General features: G+C 44.4%; 1 protein-coding gene across 1 annotated transcript in view; it reads left to right on the top strand.

Annotated features, from left to right (window-relative positions):
* Positions 1-22,235, top strand: part of NTRK1 (neurotrophic receptor tyrosine kinase 1) — a 62,979-nt gene that overhangs the window by 14,581 nt on the left and 26,163 nt on the right. Inside the window, exons 4-9 of the mRNA XM_060758635.2 lie at positions 3,186-3,254; positions 9,764-9,924; positions 10,498-10,646; positions 15,965-16,091; positions 19,356-19,703; positions 21,347-21,414. Coding sequence (XP_060614618.2) covers positions 3,186-3,254; positions 9,764-9,924; positions 10,498-10,646; positions 15,965-16,091; positions 19,356-19,703; positions 21,347-21,414 — 922 coding nt within the window. The remainder of the gene's footprint in view (positions 1-3,185; positions 3,255-9,763; positions 9,925-10,497; positions 10,647-15,964; positions 16,092-19,355; positions 19,704-21,346; positions 21,415-22,235) is intronic.

Below are 22,235 nucleotides of genomic sequence, written 5' to 3'. Positions count from 1 at the left end.
CCCTGCCACGCATTGCTGTGGCCCAGTCTGGTTATCTGGAAAATAAAGTAATGGTTTCTAATATATGGGCATGGGCATGGTAATTTTTTATGCCTGTGGGTAAACAGTATTTCTTGCTGTTTCTTTGTCAGTGTTTATTTATTTATTTACTTTATTTCTATACTGCTTTTCCCAGCCCTCAGGCGACTCAAAGCGGTGAACAACATCAGTACAAAATATCACAAAAAAAGTATAGGGCAATTAAAAACAATTATCACATAAATCATTAACATCAGTATAACAATCATTAGCGCCTCAACAGTAAAATCAGAATCCAGTCTCATCATCCATTATTCTGTATTCCTATGTTCAATTACACTGTTTAATCAAATGCTTGTTCAAACAGCCAGGTCTTCACTTTCCTCCGAAACGGCAGCAGGGAGGGGGCCGATCTGATATCTGTAGGCAGGGCATTCCACAGCCGAGGGGCCACCACTGAGAAGGCCCTGTCTCTCGTCCCTTCCAAGCGCACCTGTGATGCAGGCAGGACCAAGAGCAGGGCCTCCCCAGATGATCTTAGTGTCCTAGTCGGTTCATAGGAGGAGATGTGTTCGGAGAGGTAAGTAGGGCCAGAACCATTTAGGGCTTTATAGGCTAAAGCCAGCACTTTGAATTGTGCCCGGTAGCAAACTGGCAGCCAGTGGAGCTGGCGCAACAGAGGGGTTGTATGCTCCCTGAGTACAGCTCCTGTTAGCAACTTGGCTGCCGAACGCTGGACCATTTGAAGCTTCCGAGCAGTCTTCAAAGGCAACCCCACGTAGAGAGCATTGCAGTAGTCTATGCGGGATGTAACCAGAGCGTGGACTACCGTGGCCAAGTCAGACTTCCCAAGGTACGGGCGCAGGTTTGCCTACTGGTTTGCCTACTCTGGAACATGCAACGTATCATTTTCCTCCTTTAGGGGTTCCTTTCAAATCCATGATACCATATCTGTGTGGGGTATTTTTTAAGTAAGGTCCGTTTTGTTGTAGACACTAGTAGTTCGTGCGCATACTGCAATGAGCGCGTGCGTCGTGTACCGGCATGCCTCGGGAACAACTGTGCTCAGTTTCCGCTCTGTAGCTCACCTGTACAGTTCTGTTCTGTGCTTTAAAAATGTTTAAGACTATCAACTCTTTCAAAAATCTTTGAATTGTCGTACCCAACTACAACTCCCAAATGACAAAATCAATTTTTTGAGTGAAGGGCATACATTGGGTTGTTAGGTGTCTTGTGTCCAAATTTGGTGTCAGTTCGTCCAGTGGTTTTTGAGTTCTGTTAATCCCACAAACTAATATTACATTTTTATTTATATACTAGCTGTGCCCTGCCACGCGTTGCTGTGGCCTATAGTAAAACTTAGCAAAGTTGAGGTAGATATCTGGACTATTATGAAAGAGAGGTCCCTACCTATTCCTTCCCCCTTTTCCTCCCCCTTTCTCTCCTTTCTTCCTTCTCTACCTCTTTCTTTCTTTCCTTCTTTCACTACTTGGTTTCATCCTTCTCTCTTTCCTTCATTCCCTCCCCCTTTCTTCCCTCCCTGTTTGCTTCCTTCTTTCACTTTTTATTTCCTTTTATTTCACCACCATCATAACAATAACAATAATGCAATGCATTGCCTCTGGGACCTGACACCTCTCCCATTCCTCCAGGGTCTCATAGGAACAATAGCATAATAATAATAATAATAATAATAATAATAATAATAATAATAATAAATAATAATAATAGAAATAACAACCTTTACCCGCCACGTGTTGCTGTGGCCAATCTTCCCTCTTTCCCTCCCTCCCTCCCTCCCTCCCTCCCTCCTTCCCTCCCTCCCTCCTTCCCTCCTTCCTTCCTTCCTTCCCATCTTTCCTTCTCCTCTTCTTTCTCTATCTCTTTCCTTCCTTCCCCCTTTTTCTTTCTCTTCTGCTGTCTCTCTTTTCTTTCCTTCCATCTTTCCTTTTCTTTCCTTTTCTTCTTCCTGTAACTTTCCTTCCTTCCCCCTTTTTCTTTACCTCCCTTTCTCTTTATTCCTTCTTTCCTTCCTTCCTGTCTTTCCTAGATTTTGACAGGGCGGGAAGGGGCGGGGTGGGGTTTGGAGGTGGCGTGAAGTAAAAGAAGGTAAGATTGGGGCAGGGGAGTGATGGAGCGTGGGGTTGCGTGTGTGTGTGCGGCAGCGAGGGGAGTCATGGAGCGTGGGGTTGCGTGTGTGTGTGTGGCGGCGGGGGGAGTGGGGTTGCGTGTGTGTGTGCGGCGGCGGGGGGAGTGATGGAGCGTGGGGTTGCGTGTGTGTGTGCGGCAGGGTGTGTGTGTGTGTGGGAAGCGGCGCGGTGGGGCTTGGAGTGGGCATGGTTTCCGCAGAGGGAACGTTGGCCGGAAGGCCATGTGCGCGCGCCAGGGAACTTGCGGCTGGGCGCCAATGCGCATGCTCAGTTGTTTTGCCGTTTTGTAAGTGTGTTGTTGTGTTGTTTTTCATTTTGAGTAGATATGTTTGTACCTTGTGGGTTGTGTTATGGGCACGGGGATTTTAGTTAAGTTTTGTTGGGGGATTTTTGAGTTTTGTTGTTTTGCCGTTTTGTGAGTGTGTTGTTGTGTTGTTTTTCATTTTGAGTAGATATGTTTGTACCTTGTGGGTTGTGTTATGGGCACTGGGATTTTGGTTAAGTTTTGTTGGGGGATTTTTGAGTTTTGTTGTTTTGCCGTTTTGTGAGTGTGTTGTTGTGTTGTTTTTCATTTTGAGTAGATATGTTTGTACCTTGTGGGTTGTGTTATGGGCATGGGAATTTTGGTTAAGTTTCGTTGGGGGGTTTTTGAGTTTTGTTTCCTCGTCGGATGCCCCTAACAAATTTATATATATAGACTAGATAACAATAACAACAATAATAATACTTTATTTATATTCTGCCCTATCTCCCCGAGGAGTCTCAGAGCACATTACAGCATATATAGCCAATCAAATCACTCCTAACAGACGGCCATCTAGCTTCTGCTTAGAAACCTCCAGAGCAGGAGACTCTGGAGGACAGCTCCTGCTGGACAGCTCCTGCCATTAGGAAGTGGAATCCCTTTTCCTGCCAATTGAAACCATTGCTCCATTGTTCCTAGAATGGCTTCCTGTTAGGGTTGGTGAGAAATGGCCATCCGCTTATATACGGGCATCTCCTTCTCTCCCCCCACAGCAACCTCGGCTACAACCGGCTGCAGTTCCTCTCCTGGAGGGTCTTCCACCACCTCCGCCTTCAAGAACTGTAAGTCAGTCCCTTGCACGCATAAGCAAAATTCCTTTGTGCAATCCAAAAAAGAGTTTTCGTCCCCACCGTCCACAGAACTGGCTTGTCAGAATGGACCATTGTTGTTGTTGTTGTTGTTGTTGTTAGTTTTCATCTAAAGTGTTTTAAGGGATTTGTATTGACTGGTTTGTTAAATTCTGTTTTATGTGTGAACTAGCTGTACCTGCCATGCATTGCTGTGGCCAACCTTCCCTCCCTCTTTCTCTCCTTCCTTCCCTCTTTCCTTCCTTTCCATCTTTCCCTCTTTCCTTCCTTTCCTTCCTTTACATCTTTCTTCCATCTCTACCTGTTTCTTTCCTCCCTTTCTTTGCTCTTTGGTTCCTTCCTTCCCTCCCGATCTTTTGTTCCTTCTCTCCTTCCTTCCCTCTCTTTTTCCTTTCACTTTTTTATTTCCTTCTCTCCTTCCTTGCTTCTCTATCTTTCTTTCTTTCCTTCTTTCCCTCCCTGCTTCTCTCCTTCCTTCCTTCGTTCCATTTTTCCTTCCTTCTTTTGTTACCTCTTGACTGTCCCATTTAATATTGTATATGTCTTAGAAAGAAGGAAAGGAAGGAAGGAGGGACAGGAAGGAAGAAAAAGAAAGAAGGAGGGACAGGAAGGAAGGAAGGATGAAGGAAGGAGGGAAAGAAAGGAGGGGGATAAAGAAAGGAGGGAGGGAAGGAAATGAAGAAAGGGAAAGAAGGAGGAAAGGGAGGGAGGGAGGAAAAGAAGGAAAGGAAGAAGGAAGGAGGGACAGGAAGGAAGGAAAAAGGAAGGGAGGGAGGGAAAGAAGGGAAAGTAGGAAAAAAGAAGGAGGGACAGGAAGGGATAGAGGAAGGAGAAGGAAGGAAGGAGGAAGGAAAGAGGGACAGGAAGGAAGGAAAAGAAAGAAGGAGGGACAGGAAGGAAGGAAAAGAAAGAAGGAGGGACAGGAAGGAAGGAAGGAGGGAAAGAAAGGAGGGGGATGAAGAAAGGAGGGAGGGAAGGAGGAAAAAAAGGAAAGGAAGGAGGGACAGGAAGGAAGGGAAGGAGGGAAAGAAGGAAAGGAAGGAGAAGGAAGAAAAGGAAAGAAAGGAAGGAAGGAAAGGGAGGAAAGAAGGGAAGGGAGGGATTGAAGGAAGGGCCTTCATTCAAGCACCGTGGACCTTCCTCGCCTCCTCCCCCTCCCCCTCCTCCTCCTCCTCCTCGTCTTCCCCTTCTTCCTTGCATGGATGCTCCGTTGCTGCTGCTTTCCCAACAGGGAAAGGAGGATAGAGGAGACTGCTCTCCTGACATAGGAGGGGAAGAGAAGGGGCTGCATGCGGCAAGCCTCCACCTCCACTCCACTCGCTTGTGTGTGTGTGTGTGGCCGTGCACGTGCGCCTGGCTTTAACGGCCGGCTGTTTCCCCGTGGGGGGGGGGGGGCGTGCCCATGGGTCTCAGTAGACATGCAGTTTCCCCTTAGAAGTCCTTTCTGCTTTTCGTTTTTGTTGTTTTGTTTGAGTGGAGAACATACATTGGGTTGTTAGGGACATAGTGTCCAAATTTGGTGTCAATTTCCCCAGTGGTTTCTGAGTTCTGTGAATAGCACAAACGAACATTACATTTTTATTTAGATAGATATGTTGTTAAAGGCTTTAATGGCCGGAATCACTGAGTTTCTGTGAGTTTTCCTGGCTGTCTGGCCATGTCTCAGAAGCATTCTCTCCTGACGTTTCACCTACATCTATGGCAGGCATCTTCAGAGCTTGTGTGGTCTGTTGGAAACTAGGCAAGTGGGGTTGATATATCTGTCCAGAGTGGGAGAACGAACTCTTGCCTGTTGGAGGCAAATGTTTCACCCACATCTATGGCAAGCATCCTCAGAGGTTGTGAGGTCTGTTGGAAAGTTGGAGAGTTCCACTGCTGAACGGCTCTCACAGTTAGGAAGAATTTCCTGACTGTGAGAGCCATTCAGCAGTGGAACTCTCTGCCCCAGAGTGTGGTGGAGGCTCCTTAGAATCATAGAATCAAAGAGTTGGAAGAGACCTCATGGGCCATCCAGTCCAACCCCCTGCCAAGAAGCAGGAATAGGCTTGCAGCTTCAAAGCTTAGCTGTTTCCTGTCTGGGGGAATCCTTTGTTAAGAGGTGTTAGTTGGCCCTGATTGTTTGCTGTCTGAAATACCCCTATTCAGTGCTAATCAAGGTGGCTAATTGTAACACTCACACTTGCCTCCAACAGACAAGAGTTCTTTCTCCCACCCTGGACATTATTCTACAGATTTGTTTAGTTTCATAGAATCATAGAATCCTAGAGTTGGAAGAGACCTCATGGGCCATCTAGTCCAACCCCCTGCCAAGAAGCAGGAATATTGCATTCAAATCACCCCTGACAGATGGCCATCCAGCCTCTGTTTAAAAGCTTCCGAAGAAGGAGCCTCCACCACACTCCGGGGCAGAGAGTTCCACTGCTGAACTGCTCTCACAGTCAGGAAGTTCTTCCTCATGTTCTCTTGTAGTTTGAAGCCAGTGTTCTGCGTCCTAGTCTCCAAGGAAGCAGAAAACAAGCTTGCTCCCTCCTCCCTGTGGCTTCTTCTCACATATTTATACATGGCTATCATATCCCCTCTCAGCCTTCTCTTCTTCAGGCTAAACATGCCCAGCTCCTTAAGCTGCTCCTCATAGGGCTTGTTCTCCAGACCCTTGATCATTTTAGTCACTCTCCCTGAACTTCCTGACTGTGAGAGCCATTCAGCAGTGGAACTCTCTGCCCATAGAATGTAATGGAGGCTCCTTCTTTGGAAGCTTTTAAACAGAGGCTGGATGGCCATCTGTCAGGGGTGATTTGAATGCAATATTCCTGCTTCTTGGCAGGGGGTTGGACTGGATGGCCCATGAGGTCTCTTCTAACTTCTATGATTCTATGAAACTAAACCTGTAGAATAATGTCCAGGGTGGGAGAAAGAACTCTTGTCTGTTGGAGGCAAGTGTGAATGTTGCAATTGGCCACCTTGATTAGCACTGAATAGCCTTGCAACTATTTAGGGGGATTCCAGACAGCAAACAATCAGGGCCAAGTAACACCTCTTAACAAAGGATTCCCCCAGACAGGAAACAGCCAAGCTTTGAAGCTGTCCTGATTTTAGGATTTTTAAATACTGGTAGCCAGATTGTGTTCCTTTCATGGTTTCCTCCTTTCTGCTGAAATTGTCCACAAGCTTGTGGATTTCCACGGCCTCTCTGTGTAGTCTGACATGGTGCTTTTTAAGAGTCGAGCTCCCAACAAAGGATTCCCTCAGGCAGGAAGCAGCCAGGCTTTGAAGCTGTGGGGCCATTCAGTGCTAATTAAGCTAACCAATTGCAACATTCACACTTGCCTCCAGCAGACAAGAGTTCTTTCCCCCATTCCACAGATATATAAACCCCACCTGCCTAGTTTCCAACAGACCTCACAACCTCTGAGGATGCCTGCCATAGATGTGGGTGAAACATCAGGAGAGAATGCTTCTGGAACATGGCCAGACAGCCCAGAAAACTCATAGCAACTTATATCGTGGATCTTAAAATGCACAGCTTTTTAATGTTGTGAGCCGCTTTGTGTCTCAATTGAGATAAAAGCAGAATATAACAACAACAACAACAACAACAACAACCTGTGATCCAATACAACAGCCAGCAGAGTGATCTTGTCTGCTGTGGACTCATCTTGTTGTGTTTCAAATAATTTTTTTTTTGGTCGTGTCAGGAGCAACGTGAGAAACTGCAAGTCGCTTCTGGAGTGAGAGAACTGGCTGTCTGCAAGGACGTTGCCCAGGGGATGCCCAGATGATTTTGATGTTTTTATCATCCTTGTGGGAGGCTTCTCTCATGTCCCCGCATGAGGAGCTGGAGCTGATAGAGGGAGCTCATCCACCTCTCCCCGGATTCGAACCTGCGACCTGTCGGCCTGCAGTCCTGCTGGCACAGGGGTTTAACCCACTGCGCCACTGGGGGTTATTCAAATAATAATAATAATAATAATAATGAATAATATTATTCAAATAATAATAATAATAATAATAATGAATGATATTATTCAAATAATAATAATAATAATGATAATGATGATGATGATGATGATGATGATAATAATAATAATAATAATAATTTCCTTTCCTTTTTTTTTTTTTATAATCTTTATTCACATTTTCCATATACATATGATTAAAAAAGCGAAATTTACGATTTAGTTAAAAATAGAATAGGATAGTCTAGATAGTCAGGGGGGAGAAGAAAAGAGTGGAAGAGGGGGAAGAGGAAGAGTAACTGGGAAAGCTTAGGGAGGTAGGAGGTGAAGATATGTGAGGGTAGGAGAAGATCAGAGCAAAAGGGTGTAGAGGTGCCTTAAAAAGAAGGTAGAGACAAAAATTGGGGTTTCCCCCTTCCTTCGGACTGTCTTCCGGGTGTCTTCGGCAAGGAGCGTTCCTTTTCTTTCTTCTTTCCTTACTTCCCCTTATTCATTTAGTTTTATTTTCAATTTCAGGTCATGGAAATTACGTTCCTCCCATCTTTGACTTCTAAATCATTTCTGTTCACAATATTCATCTATTCTTGTCCAGTCAGTTTCTTTTTCTATCCTTCCTTTATATTTCTGCATTAGGTAGCTTAGTTTGTCCATATTTTTTATTTCCATTAATTTCTCCTCCCACTCATCCATCTTCGGTATCTCTTCTTTTCTCCAGTATCTGGCGTAGCATATTCTCGCCGCTGTTGTCGCAAAAAAAATTAGTTTGTCCATATTTTGATCTGTTTCTTCATCCGTTATTCCCAATAAGAATATTTCTGGGGAGAGTGGAATTTGAATCTTCAATATATGTTGTAGTCTTTTCTGGATCTCTTTCCAATATAATTTGGCTTTTTTGCAACGCCACCACATGTGGTAGTACGAGCCTGTTGTTTCACCGCACTTCCAACATTTTGTATTTAGGTTCTTATAGAATTTCCCCAATTTCTGTGGTGTTAAATGCCACCTATAAAAGAGTTTAAGCCAATTTTCTTTTAGGTCATACGCTTTTGTATATTTTAATTTCTTTTTCCAAATAGTTTCCCATTCTACCAGATTTATTGATCTCCCTATATCTCTAGCCCATTTTACCATGCACTCTTTTATTCTTTCTTCTTCCGTGTTCCATTCTAATAGTTTTTTGTATATAAGTGATATTGTTTTTTTCCTGATTCTTATGATTTTATCCCAGATATTTTCTTCTTGCATAAAGCCCAGCTTTTTGTCCATCATAAAATGTTCCTTTAATTGTCTGTATTGCAGCCATGTTACGTTTGGGTATAATTTCTTTATTTCCTCTTGGGTTTTAAATTGTATCTCCTGGTCCTTTTTTTCCGTAATTGCTCTGTAGCAGGGCCACTTTATCCAACCCAGTTCTCTACGTTGACATGCCTCTAATGGTGAGACCCAAAGTGGGGTTTTATTGTACATTCTTTCTTTGTATTTTTCCCAGACTTTTATTATCGCCGTTCTAGTAAAATGATTTCCGAAACCCTTTTCAATTTTCCTTTTCCCATACCAAATATATGCATGCCACCCTTTCCTAAGGTCATGGCCTTCCAGATTAAGTTGTTTTTCATTTTCTAATCTAATCCAATCAAGTGCCCATGTTAGTGCGCACGCTTCTGCATATATCCCCAGATCCGGCATTGCCAAGCCTCCTCTATTTTTCTCATCAGTCATATTTTTAAAGCTAATTCTGTTTTTCTTGTTTTGCCAAATAAATCTTCTTATATCTTTGTTCCACTGATCTAATCCTTTCTTATTCCTTATAATTGGTAGATTTTGAAATAAAAATAACATTTTTGGTAGTACATTCATTTTTATACATGCTATCCTGCCTAGTATTGATAGTTTTAGATTTTTCCATTTTTCCAAATCTCGTTTGATTTCATTCCACTTTGCTGTATAATTATTTTGGAGCAATTGTGCATTTTTTGGTGATAGTACGATTCCCAAGTATTTTATTTTTGATGTTATTTTTATATTCCATTTTTTGCCAATTGTTGCCAGATTCTTCTTGGGGATATTCTTTGTTATGGCTTCTGTCTTGTCCATATTTAGTTTGAAGCCCGCTACCTTCCCAAACTTCTCAATTGTTTCGAACCATTTTTCTAATTTTGTGGTTGGGTCCTCAACTACGCATATAACATCGTCGGCGAATGCCCTACATTTGTAAGTTTGTCCTCTGATTGTGGCTCCTTTCAATTCGTTGTTTCCCCTAATATCATTCAGTAGGATTTCCATTGTCAAAATAAAGATCAGTGGTGAGAGCGGGCAGCCCTGTCTGGTCCCTTTTTTTATTTCGATTTGTTTTGTCTCCTGGCCGTTTACTATGATTTTTGCCTGTTGATTATTATATATTGCTTCAATTGAATTTAAGAAATAGTAGCCAATGTCCATCTCTTTCAATAATAATTTGAAAAAATTCCAATTGATCTGATCGAATGCCTTTTCGGCATCTAAGGCCAAAATTTCCTTTCCTTGCAGGGTCCTCACGGGGAATCCACTCCGGTGCGCCTGTGGCCTTCGCTGGCTGCAACTGTGGCTGGTGGGCAAGCAAGCTGAATCAGTGGGCAACCAGTCCTTGTCCTGCGAGTGGGACGATGGGGTGGAGGTACCACTGGTTGACATGAACATCCAGGGCTGTGGTAAGCAATGCGGGGTGGGGAGGGGGGGTCATGAGCAACCTCGCATGCTTAATTAACTATAGCCTCTGAGACTAGGGCGCGGAACATTGGCTTCAAACTACAAGAGAGGAGATTCCATCTGAACACGAGGAAGAACTTCCTGACTGTGAGAGCCGTTCAGCAGTGGAACTCTCTGCCCCAGAGTGTGGTGGAGGCTCCTTCTTTGGAAGCTTTTATACAGAGGCTGGATGGCCATCTGTCAGGGGTGCTTTGAATGCAATATTCCTGCTTCTTGGCAGGGGGTTGGACTGGATGGCCCATGAGGTCTCTTCCAACTCTTTGATGCTATGATTCTATCCTGTGTGCATGTTTTGTTGATATGCATCCTTCTTCCTGAGTGGGACAGGCACTACTACTTTTCGGGGGTTGCATGGTTAAGCCCATGTGTCCCATAGGAGGTGGCTGAGGCTGTTAGGAATTGTGGAAGTTGAAGTCCAAAACACTTGGAGGGACGAAGTTTGCTCAAACCTAGAGGTGGCTACACTGTTTATATTAATACCCAACATCCCGGTTGCATTCTCTTCCCTCTGCTAGAGATGCCCCAAGTTTGGATTGAGTACAACAGTGCCCCTATGAGGGAGGGCATGAACGCCACATTGAGGTGCCACGTCGAAGGGCAGCCACCCCCAGAAGTCAAGTGGAGCGTGCCAGACTTTGGGGGTCCATCCCCCCTCATCACCCATGTGAGTATCGAGTTGGCAGGGAACCACTGAGTTTGGAAGTGGGGAGAAAATGTGCCTGGTGGCATCTGAAGAACTCACAAACGTTGGCATAGAGGATCCGTCCCACAGTTCTGTCTCCTTGCCCACTTGGAGACGGATTATTCCAGTGCATTATAATGACAGGCACCTCCTAAAATACAAATGCGTGCTCACCAAAATTATAAAGCCGTCAAAAAGAAGAGGGAGTGTGGTTGTTGAAAGAACTGTATAATTAAATTTCTCTTTATTTTAATTGATGAAATTAAAATAAAGGAACCCTCTTTCTTTCTTTCTTTCTTTCTTTCTTTCTTTCTTTCTTTCCTTCCCTCTTTCCTTCTTTCCCTCTATTTCTTTCCCTTCCTATTTCTCTTCTTTCTTCCATCTCTACCTGTTTCTTTCCCTGCTTCTTTGCTTTTTGGTTGCATCCTTCCTTCCTTCCTTCCTTCCTTCCTTCCTTCCTTCCTTCCTTCCTTGTCTTTTGTTCCTTCTCTCCTTCTTTCACTCTCTTTTTCCTTTCACTTTTTTTATTTCCTTCTCTCCTTCCTTGCTTTTCTTTCTTTCTTTCTTTCCTTTCTTCTTTCCCTCCCTCCTTGTCTCCTTCCTTCCTTCCCCCTTTCCCTCTATTTCTTTCCCTTCCTATTTCTCTTCTTTCTTTCATCTCTACCTGTTTCTCCCCCCCCCCCTTCTTTGCTCTTTGGTTGCATCCTTCCTTCTCTCCTTCCTTCCTTCCTTCGTTGTCTTTTGTTTCTTCTCTCCTTTCTTCCCTCTCTTTCTCCTTTCACTTTTTTATTTCCTTCTCTCCTTCCTTGCTTTTCTTTCTTTCCTTTCTTCTTTCACTCCCTCCTTGTCTCCTTCCTTCCTTCCCCCTTTCCCTCTATTTCTTTCCCTTCCTATTTTTCTTCTTTCTTCCATCTCTACCTTTTTCTCCCCCCCCCCCCTTTGCTCTTTGGTTGCATCCTTCCTTCTCTCTTTCCTTCCTTCCTTCCTTCCTTCCTTCCTTCCTTCCTTCCTTCCTTGTCTTTTGTTCCTTTTCTCCTTCTTTCACTCTCTTTTTCCTTTCACTTTTTTATTTCCTTCTCTCCTTCCTTGCTTTTCTTTCTTTCTTTCTTTCCTTTCTTCTTTCCCTCCCTCCTTGTCTCCTTCCCCCTTTCCCTCTATTTCTTTCCCTTCCTATTTCTCTTCTTTCTTCCATCTCTACCTGTTTCTTTCCATGCTTCTTTGCTCTTTGGTTGCATCCTTCCTTCTCTCCTTCCTTCCTTCCTTCCTTCCTTCCTTCCTTCCTTCCTTCCTTCCTTCCTTCCTTTGTTGTCTTTTGTTCCTTCTCTCCTTCTTTTACTCTCTTTTTCCTTTCACTTTTTATTTCCTTCTCTCCTTCCTTGCTTTTCTTTCTTTCCTTTCTTCTTTCCCTCCCTCCTTGTCTCCTTCCTTCCCCCTTTCCCTCTATTTCTTTCCCTTCCTATTTCTCTTCTTTCTTTCATCTCTACCTGTTTCTTTTCCCCCCTTCTTTGCTCTTTGGTTGCATCCTTCCTTCCTTCCTTCCTTCCTTCCTTCCTTCCTTCCTTCCTTGTCTTTTGTTCCTTCTCTCCTTCTTTCACTCTCTCTTTCCTTTCACTTTTTTATTTCCTTCTCTCTTTCCTTGCTTTTCTTTCTTTCTTTCCTTTCTTCTTTCCCTCCCTCCTTGTCTCCTTCCTTCCTTTCTTCCCCCTTTCCCTCTATTTCTTTCCCTTCCTATTTCTCTTCTTTCTTCCATCTCTACCTGTTTCTTTCACCGCTTCTTTGCTCTTTGGTTGCATCCTTCCTTCTCTCCTTCCTTCCTTCCTTCCTTCCTTCCTTCCTTCCTTCCTTCCTTCCTTGTCTTTTGTTCCTTCTCTCCTTTCACTCTCTTTTTCCTTTCACTTTTTTATTTCCTTCTCTCCTTCCTTGCTTTTCTTTCTTTCTTTCTTTCCTTTCTTCTTTCCCTCCCTCCTTGTCTCCTTCCTTCCTTCCCCCTTTCCCTCTATTTCTTTCCCTTCCTATTTCTCCTCTTTCTTCCATCTCTACCTGTTTCTTTCTCCCCCTTCTTTGCTCTTTGGTTGCATCCTTCCTTCTCTCCTTCCTTCCTTCCTTCCTTCCTTCCTTCCTTCCTTCCTTCCTTCCTTCCTTGTCTTTTGTTCCTTCTCTCCTTCTTTCACTCTCTTTTTCCTTTCACTTTTTTATTTCCTTCTCTCCTTCCTTGCTTTTCTTTCTTTCTTTCCTTTCTTTCTTCTTTCCCTCCCTCCTTGTCTCCTTCCTTCCCTTTCCCCCTCCTTCCTTCCCCTCTTTCCCTCATTACTTCTTGACTGTCCCTTTCATTTAATTTGTATCATATATATATATATATATATATATATATATATAATATTATAGTAACATATTATATAGTAATCTATATAACAATATATAAAATATTGTATTTATATCTTACATAGAAAGAAGGAAAGGAAGAAAGGAGGGAAAGAAGGGAAGGAAAAGAAAGAAGGGACAGGAAGGAAAGGAAGGAGAAGGAAGGAGGGAAAGGAAGGAGGGGGGTGAAGAAAAGAGGGAGGGAAGGAAATGAAGGGGAAGGAAATGAAGAAATGGAAAGAAGGAGGAAAGGAAGGGAGGGAAGAAGGAAAAGAAGGAAAGGAAGAAGAAAGGAGGGACAGGAAGGAAGGGAAGGAGTGAAAGAAGGAAAGGAAGGAGAAGGAAGGAAGGAGGGACAGGAAGGGAGGAGGAAGGGAGGAAAAGAAGGGGAAGGAAGGAAGAAAAGAAAGGGAGAGAGGAAAGAAGGGAAGGGAGTCCTTTCGGGTGGAGTGTGGCAGAGGCAGCTACCTCCTCTGTGTGTGTGTGTTAAATGTGTGCTCGTGTTGCCGGAGAGAGGCGAGAAGGTCAGACAGAAAGGAAAGAGTTAAGAAAGAAAGAAGCGTCTACAGAAAGTCCCTCCCACACCCGCCAGCCTCTTCCAACAGGGAAAGGTGGAGGAGGAGGAGACCGCCCTCCTGGCAGAGCAGGGAAAGAGAAGAGGCTCCATGCGGCAAGCCTCCCCCTCCACTCTCATGGTGCCCACTCTCACTTGTGTGTGTGTGTGTGGGGGGGGGGCATGCACATGCGCATGGCTCCTCATGCTTTAACAGCCGGCTATTTCCCCGCGAGGAGGAGGGGGCATGGCCATGGGTCTCTTTGTAGACATGCAGTTTCTCCTTTGTGGACATGCAGTTCAGGAGTCCTTTCTGCTTTTTGTTTTTGTGGTTTTTTTAAGTGGAGAACATACATTGGGTTGTTAGGTGTATCGTGTCCAAATTTGGTGCCAATTGCCCCAGGGATTTTTGAGTTCTGTGAATACCACAAAGAACATTACATTTTTATTTATATAGATTTACTGTATTTGTATACTGCCTTTCTCAGCCAATCGACGACTCAAGATGGTTTCCAACAAATCAGTACATATAAAAACATAGAACTGAGAGACTGAAATGCCTCTTCAAAGTAAAGACTTTCTGTATATATTTCAGATTTCAATATTAATGTCAAAAATACGTAGTATGATTTTACATAGGATTTGTGCTACATTAGAACAGTCAAGACAAATATCACTTAAGTAAAATAACCATTAAATATTAAATAACCAGAAAAATAAAATAAGGTGTAAACACTAAACTAATCTGGGAATCTGCTATTGCAACACATCCAATGAAGTGGTTTAAAACCAGTATAAAAAAAAGATTAGGACTAAGTACGTTCCAGTCTACTTGGAATACACGAAGTAATTCCAGTATTAATCAGGCTGAGGTAATATTGTGTGTTTGTTCTGTAACACACAATGTGCTACTATAGTTTCTTAGTGGCTGCTGTGAATTTGACTTTAGAAATACTTTGACCACACAGGTACACACACTGAGGCTGGTATAAGTTAATAAAAGAACAAGAATGTTTATTGAACAAGCTTGAAATAATTCAGGTACAAATGCTTAGTGGTTTCAGAAAATACTGGCATGAAAAGCTTGTGGTTGCGTTAGAGTAAAATCTTAAGCTCTTCTGGGTTACAAGTCTTCAAAGTTCCACCACAGAAAATTAATCTCTGAAAGTAACTACCAAAATTGCCCCTTAAGAATCTAGCCAAAAATACCTGAACTAGACTTCCCTAGGAATTGAACCTTCCACTAACTGGGCCCTGCTCCACAACAGTATTCTAGCTATCTACTAATAGCTACTCTGAATACCTCACAAAAGACTAACCCAGTCTTCTTCTCTAAACCCAAACTCGCTCTGACTAACACTAACTCTCCAACTTCCAACTCCAACTCCAATTTCCAACTCCAACTGACTAACTGGGACTTCAAGCCTCTGTTTCTAGCCAATCTTAGCCTCCTTATTTTCTCTCTAAGACTTGAACACACACCCCTAAAGGAAAACCTAACTAAAATCTCTACGTGGGGCTGCCCTGGAAGACGGCCCGGAAGCTCCAGCTAGTCCAGCGCGCGGCAGCCATGTTACTAACAGGAGCGGGACGCAGGGAGCATACAACGCCCTTGTTGTACCAGCTCCACTGGCTGCCGATTTGCTACCGGGCCCAATTCAAGGTGCTGGTGTTGGCCTACAAAGCCTTAAACGGTTCTGGCCCAAAATACCTGTCTGACCGCATCTCGGCCTATGAGCCCACGAGGACTTTGAGATCGTCCGGGGAGGCCCTTCTCTCGATCCCGCCTGCCTCACAGGCACGCCTGGCGGGGACGAGGGATAGGGCCTTCTCGGTGGTGGCCCCCCGGCTGTGGAACACCCTCCCTGTGGACATCAGACTGGCGCCCTCCCTTATGTCATTCCGCAAGAGACTAAAGACGTGGTTGTTTGAGAAGGCGTTTGAGTAAGTGCTGCAATAACTGGCAATGACGATTGGAACGGAACATGGATAACGAGATTTGGATTGTGATTCAACAATGAGATGTCGCGAATGATTTAGTGTAATTGTATTAGTGATAGTGATGTTGTTTAATGTTGTTGTGATATTGCTTATGTTGTAAATTGTACCTGTTTTTACATGTTGTACACCGCCGTGAGTCGCCCAAGGGCTGAGAACGGCGGTCTATAAGTGCAGTAAATAAAAATAAATAAATAAAATGGCTTCCACCCAGCTCCCTTTTCTAAAATGGATGCCGTGGCTTCGCCAGGCCCACTCCCTTAGGTTTCAGCCAGCCAGCTAAGGTAAGGGATCCATTACCCTTGGACCAGAGCTTGAAAGTATCAGAAAAAGGCAGTGGTTGGTGGGACTGGTGCCAGTCACCACCTTGGCTCCTTTTTTTCTCCAGGAATCAGCCTCAGAAACCACACTGCAAGTGTTCGGCGTTTCGGCGGATTTTAATCTCCAAAACATCACCTGCCAAGCAGAGAACGAGGCCGGCTTGAGCGAAGGGGTCGCCCAGCTCAACGTGACATGTAAGAATAGCACAGGGTCCCCCTAAAACCCACCCAAGTTGGGGACAATGGTCATGAGAGTTTTATCATTTTATGTTGTGCATTTGGCCCACCCACTGTGTTTGATTTTCCATTATGTTATTTTGCACTGTTTATTTTACCTGAATATTTTATTTATTTTACTGTGATATCATTTCTGTTGTTCGTTATTTTATTTGGCTGTAATGTATCGCCGGGCTTGGCTTCATGTACTGCTTTGTAGCCCCCATTGTGCATGTAGCAGGGCTCAGGTTGGATTGCAGCAGGTAGTCAGTGGTTTGCTCTTCTTTGCACTCGCATGTCGTAGATTCCACCCTGTAGCCCCATTTCTTGAGGTTGGCTCTGCATCTCGTGGTGCCAGAGCGCAGTCTGTTCAGCGCCTTCCAAGTCGCCCAGTCTTCTGTGTGCGCAGGGAGGAGTCTCTCATCCGGTCTCAGCCTTTGATTGAGGTTCTGGGTTTTAGCCTGCCACTTTTGGACTCTCGCTTGCTGAGATGTTCCAGAGAGTGTCTCTGTAGATCTTAGAAAACTATTTCTTGATTTAAGTCGTTGACGTGCTGGCTGATACCCAAACAGGGGGTGAGCTGGAGATGTCACTACCTTGGTCCTTTCACTATTGGTTGCCACTTCCAGGCGGATGTCAGGTGGTGCAATACCGGCTAAACAGTGTAATTTCTCCAGTGGTGTAGGGCGCAGACTCCCTGTGATAATGCGGCATGTCTCATTAAGAGCCACATCCACTGTTTTAGTGTGGTGAGATGTGTTCCACACTGGGCATGCGTACTCAGCAGCAGAGTAGCATAGCGCAAGGGTGGATGTCTTCACTGTGTCTGGTTGTGATCCCCAGGTTGTGCCAGTCAGCTTTCGTATGATATTGTTTCTAGTGCCCACTTTTTGTTTGATGTTCAGGCAGTGCTTCTTGTAGGTTAGAGCACGGTCCAGAGTGACTCCCAGGTATTTGGGTGTGCTACAATGCTCCAGTGGGATTCCTTCCCAGGTCATCCTCAGAGCTCGGGGTGCTTGTCTGTTCTTAAGGTGAAAGGCACATGTCTGTGTTTTAGATGGGTTGGGGATCAGCTGGTTTTCCCTGTAATAGGCAATAAGAGCATCTAGAGCTTCAGAGAGCTTCTGTTCTACCATCTCAAAGCTCCCTGCTTGAGCGGTGATGGAACGATCATCAGCATAGATGAAATTCTCCATCCCTTCTGGCAGTGGCTGGTCATTTGTGTAGATGTTGAACATGGATGGAGCAAGCACACTCCCCTGAGGTAGGCCGTTCTTCTGTTTCCGCCATCTACTTCTCTGGCTGGAACTCAACAAAAAAGCTCCTGTTTTGTAGCAGGTTTCCTATGAGGCGGGTGAGGTGGTCGTCCTTTATGATATTATACATTTTTCTCAGGAGGAGGTGGTGGTTCACAGTATCATAGGCTGCTGACAAGTCTATGAAGACAGTGCCTGTGATCTGCTGCCTTTCAAAGCCATCTTCTATGTGCTGAGTCAGGTTCAGCACTTGCGATGTGCAGCTTTTGCCTTTCCTGAAGCCAGCTTGCTGTGGGATCAGACAGGGGTCTATTTTCCCCATAATTCTATGCAAAATAAACATTAAAAGTAATCTGCATTGTTAATAGTACGCTCTGTCTAACCACATTCTAAGGAAGACAAAGAGATGGAAAATTCCAAAGGATGGACTGGAAACTTGAGAAAGAGACGGGGGATTTCAGAATATCAATCGAGTGACATGATTAGGATTGGCAGGACAGATAACTTGAGAACCGTAAGGCAAGGGATAGGTTTTCACTACCAGCCATCTTTCATCTCTATCGACTGATCTATTCACCGTCACTACAAAGGCTGCCATATTACATATTAATAAAATGATATTATAATTATATATTTTATATGAAATGTAATATTACCAATAATATTACAGTATAATGTATACAGAACAATGTAATATATAATATTAATATTGTGCTATGATAATAATAATATACTAGCTGTACCCGCCACGTGTTGCTGTGGCCAACCTTCCCTCCCTCTTTCTCTCCTCCCTTCCCTCTTTCCTTCCTTTCCTCTTTTTCTTTCCCTATCTCTCATCTTTCTTCCATCTCTACCTGTTTCTTCCCTCCCTTTCATTGCTCTTTGGGTCCTTCCTTCCTTCCTTCCTTCCTTCCTTCCTTCCTTCCAGCCATTTCTTTTGTTCTCTCCTTCCTTCCCTCTCTTTTTCCTTTCACTTTTTTATTTCCTTCTCTCCTTCCTTGCTTCTCTATCTTTCTTTCTTTCCTTCTTTCCCTCCCTCCTTCTCTCCTTCCTTCCTTCCCTCTTTCCCTCCTTCTCTCGTTACTTCTTGACTGTCCCTTCCATTTAATATTGTATTCACACCTAGCTCCAACAGACAAGAGTTCTTTGTCCCACCCTTTTTGATGTTTTACCATCTTTGTGGGAGGCTTCTCTCATGTCCCCGCATGGGGAGCTGGAGCTGACAGAGGGAGCTCTTCTGCGCTCTCCTCGGATTCAAACCTCCAACCTGTAGGAGGTTTTGATGTTTTACCATCTTTGTGGGAGGCTTCTCTCATGTCCCAACATGGGGAGCTGGATCTGACAGAGGGAGCTCATCCACGCTCTCCCCGGATTTGAACCTGCAATCTGTCGTTCTTCAGTCCTGCTGGCACAAGGATTTAACCTAGTCCTCACTAAACTACAAACCCCAGAATTCTGCAGGAGGCAGCAACTAGTTTTTTTTCTCTCTAGTGTGATGAAGCAGTAATCCCATGTCTCTCATCCCAGTGTGCTTTTAGTATGGGGATGTGCGGGGATGCATGCCCTTTGTTAACGCTGGTCCTGAATTGCAATGCACCCTCCAAACAAGGTTTGCCACCTTTGTTTGGAGAAGCATTCTCTCCTGACGTTTCACCCACATCTAAGCCAGGCACCCTCAGAGGTTGTGAGGTTTGTTGGAAACTAGGCAAGTTGGGTTTATCTGTGGAATCATGTCCAGGTTGGGAGAAAGAACTCAAGTGTGAAGGTTGCAATTGATCACCTTGATTAGCACTGAATAGCTTTGCAGCTTCAAAGCTTGGCTGCTTTCTGACTCTCTAGTATGCCACCTTATTGCTGTCTCAAAGGCGAAGGAAGTGGTCACAGAGGGCAAAGTAGGGAGGGGGTGGTAATGTTGTGGTGGTGCCTTGTGGACCATAGGTGGGGTCTCAGCCCCACAGCACAACTGACACTTTCCGTGTCTTTGCAGTCCCCGCCGTGATCCGCGACCTGGGCCAGGCCGTGGCATTCCACAAGTGGTGCGTGCCCTTCTCGGTGGATGGCAACCCCAGCCCTAGCATCCGCTGGCAGTTTGGGGGCGCCGACCTGGAGGAGACCACCTTCATCCACACTTACTTCTTCCTGGATGGGCCACGGAATTCCACCCTCCTCCATGGCTGCCTCTACCTGGACAGGCCCACCCACCTCTCCAACGGCAACTACACTCTCTTCGTGCGCAATCCTCTGGGCAGCGACTCCTGCACCGTGTTCCAGCAATTCATGGACATGCCCGACGCAAACTTCAACCTCGTGGATCCGGTGGAGATTCCAACGACAAGTAAGTCTTTATGAGGAGGGGAGTTCGCCAATGTACATTCTGACTTTCAAATGTAGGATAGAGCATTCTTTGCGGATTTTAACCGCTTCATCACATTTACCAAATCTCACTGAGTGCTACACTTAAAATCCAGGAAGCCACTCTCCTCATCACATTAGTCTGGGTTCAAGTGTAGGGTAGAGCATTCTTTGCATATTTTAACCACTTAATCACATTTACTAAATCCCACTGAGTACTACACTTAAAATCCAGGAAGCCACTCTCCTCATCACATTAGTTTGGGTCCAAGTGTAGGGTGGAGCATTTTTTGTGTATTTTAACCACTTCATCACATTTACTAAATCCCACTTAAAATCCGGAAGGCCACTCTCCTCATCACATTAGTTTGGGTTCAAGTGTAGGGTAGAGCATTCTTTGCATATTTTAACCACTTCATCACATTTACTAAATCCCACTGAGTGCTACACTTAAAATCCGGGAAGCCACTCTCCTCATCACATTACTTTGGGTTGAAGTGTAGGGTAGAGCATTCTTTGCGGATTTTAACCGCTTCATCACATTTACTAAATCTCACTGAGTGCTACACTTAAAATCCAGGAAGCCACTCTCTTCATCACATTCGTCTGGGTTCAAGTGTAGGATAGAGCATTCTTTGCGTATTTTAACCACTTCATCACATTTACTAAATCCCACTTAAAATCCGGAAGGCCACTCTCCTCATCACATTAGTTTGGGTTCAAGTGTAAGGTAGAGTATTCTTTGTGTATTTTAACCACTTCATCACATTTACTAAATCCCACCGAGTGCTACACTTAAAATCCGGGAAGCCACTCTCCTCATCACATTAGTTTGGGTTCAAGTGTGGGGTAGAGCATTCTTTGCGTATATTAAGCATTGGGAGCAGCATTCTTTTCAAACGTTTGAAGATGTGGTAGGGAAGTGGATTTTGGGGAGAATGATATGGATGAATGGGCCGTTCAGTAATGTGATTGCATTAGTTGCTCTCAGAATTAAAATGAGACGTTTCCCCAATTTGTGGGAGGGGAAATTGTGGGCCAGGGCCAGGCTGTGGCGTTCCACAAGTGGTGCGTGCCCTTCTCGGTGGACGGCAACCCCAGCCCTAGTATCCGCTGGCAGTTTGGGGGCGTCGACCTGGAGGAGACCACCTTAATCCACAAAGTACCCTTGTTAGGGAAAATGTATACTATGGAATGAATGGAGCTGGACCTTACTTCGAATGCTATGTCTCCATGAGATGGTCCCGGGAGCTGCAGTTTCCCAAGATCCAAACCCTGCTCAGGGTGCATCTGCACTGGAGAATAAATGTAGCAGGGACCCATTTTAAATGCTGCTGTTGTTGTTGTTATGCCATGTCTCCATGCTGTGCAGTGCTGGGAGTCATAGTTTTCCAAGGTCCATAGCCATTTCATGGTGTGTTTACAATATGGAATGAATGCACTTGCACCTCACTTTGATTCGACTTCCAGAAGCCATCTATGACTATTATGTCGTTTGCCAAATACCATTATTTTTGACTTCAATTTATTGATAGTTAGGGAGTTCTTATGACAATAGGAGTTAAATCTTCTCAGCAACCTACGTAGCCCACACTTGAGAGATCCTCTCTGCTTTTTCACACACAGGCAGCGACGACTATAAGAACAGCACGGAACAAAGCCCTGTGGAGACTCTGCAGGAACAGCCAATCGGGGTGAGAGACCCTTTGATATCGTGTGAATTGGGGAGAGGGGTGGGTGGGTGGGGGGATTTAGCGTGACCAGAGAGGGCCTGAGTGTGTTGCCTTTCCATGGTTCCTCGATCAGAAAGTTGTAGAAAATATTACTAGTTACCATTTGGGAAAACCAGGAATCTTTTGGTAAGGCCTTGATAGAGATTGTAATATTTTGTAATATTTTCCTGAGAAGATCATACTTTACTCAACCTTCCCTTTAATGATAAATATCCACTTGTATTCATTCAAGGCAATTAGGTTTCTCAACTGTTAGACTGATATACCTAGATATCTTTTTGAACTGTTAGGGACAAAGATATGCCACTGCACAAAAACATATATAGTGTTCCCTCACTTATCGCGGGGGTTACGTTCCAGGACTTCCCGCAATAAGTGAAAAACCGTGATGTAGGGACACTATATTTATTTTAATATTTCTACATTGTTTTAGTAGTAATACACTATTTTAAGTCTTTATAAATTAAAGTGAAGGAAAGGATGGAAAGACCCCTCAAGGCTGGAGGGAGGGAGAACTGAGGAGGGAAAGCACCTTGGAGAGCGGCGGCGGCAAAAACCTGCGAAACAGTGAAAATATATATTTTCAACTAGCTGTACTCGCCACGCGTTGCTGTGGCCAACCTTCCCTCCCTCTTTCTCTCCTCCCTTCCCTTTTTCCTTTCTTTCCTCTTTTTCTTTCCCTATCTCTCATCTTTCTTCCATTTCTACCTGTTTCTTTCCTCCCTTTCTTTGCTCTTTGGTTACATCCTTCCTTCCTTCCTTCCTTCCTTCCTTCCTTCCTT

This window comes from Anolis sagrei, chromosome 12, assembly GCF_037176765.1.
Source record: "Anolis sagrei isolate rAnoSag1 chromosome 12, rAnoSag1.mat, whole genome shotgun sequence".
Taxonomy (NCBI): domain Eukaryota; kingdom Metazoa; phylum Chordata; class Lepidosauria; order Squamata; family Dactyloidae; genus Anolis; species Anolis sagrei.
The sequence above is the reverse complement of the archived record's forward strand: the minus strand, read 5'-3'. Positions and strand labels throughout refer to the sequence as shown.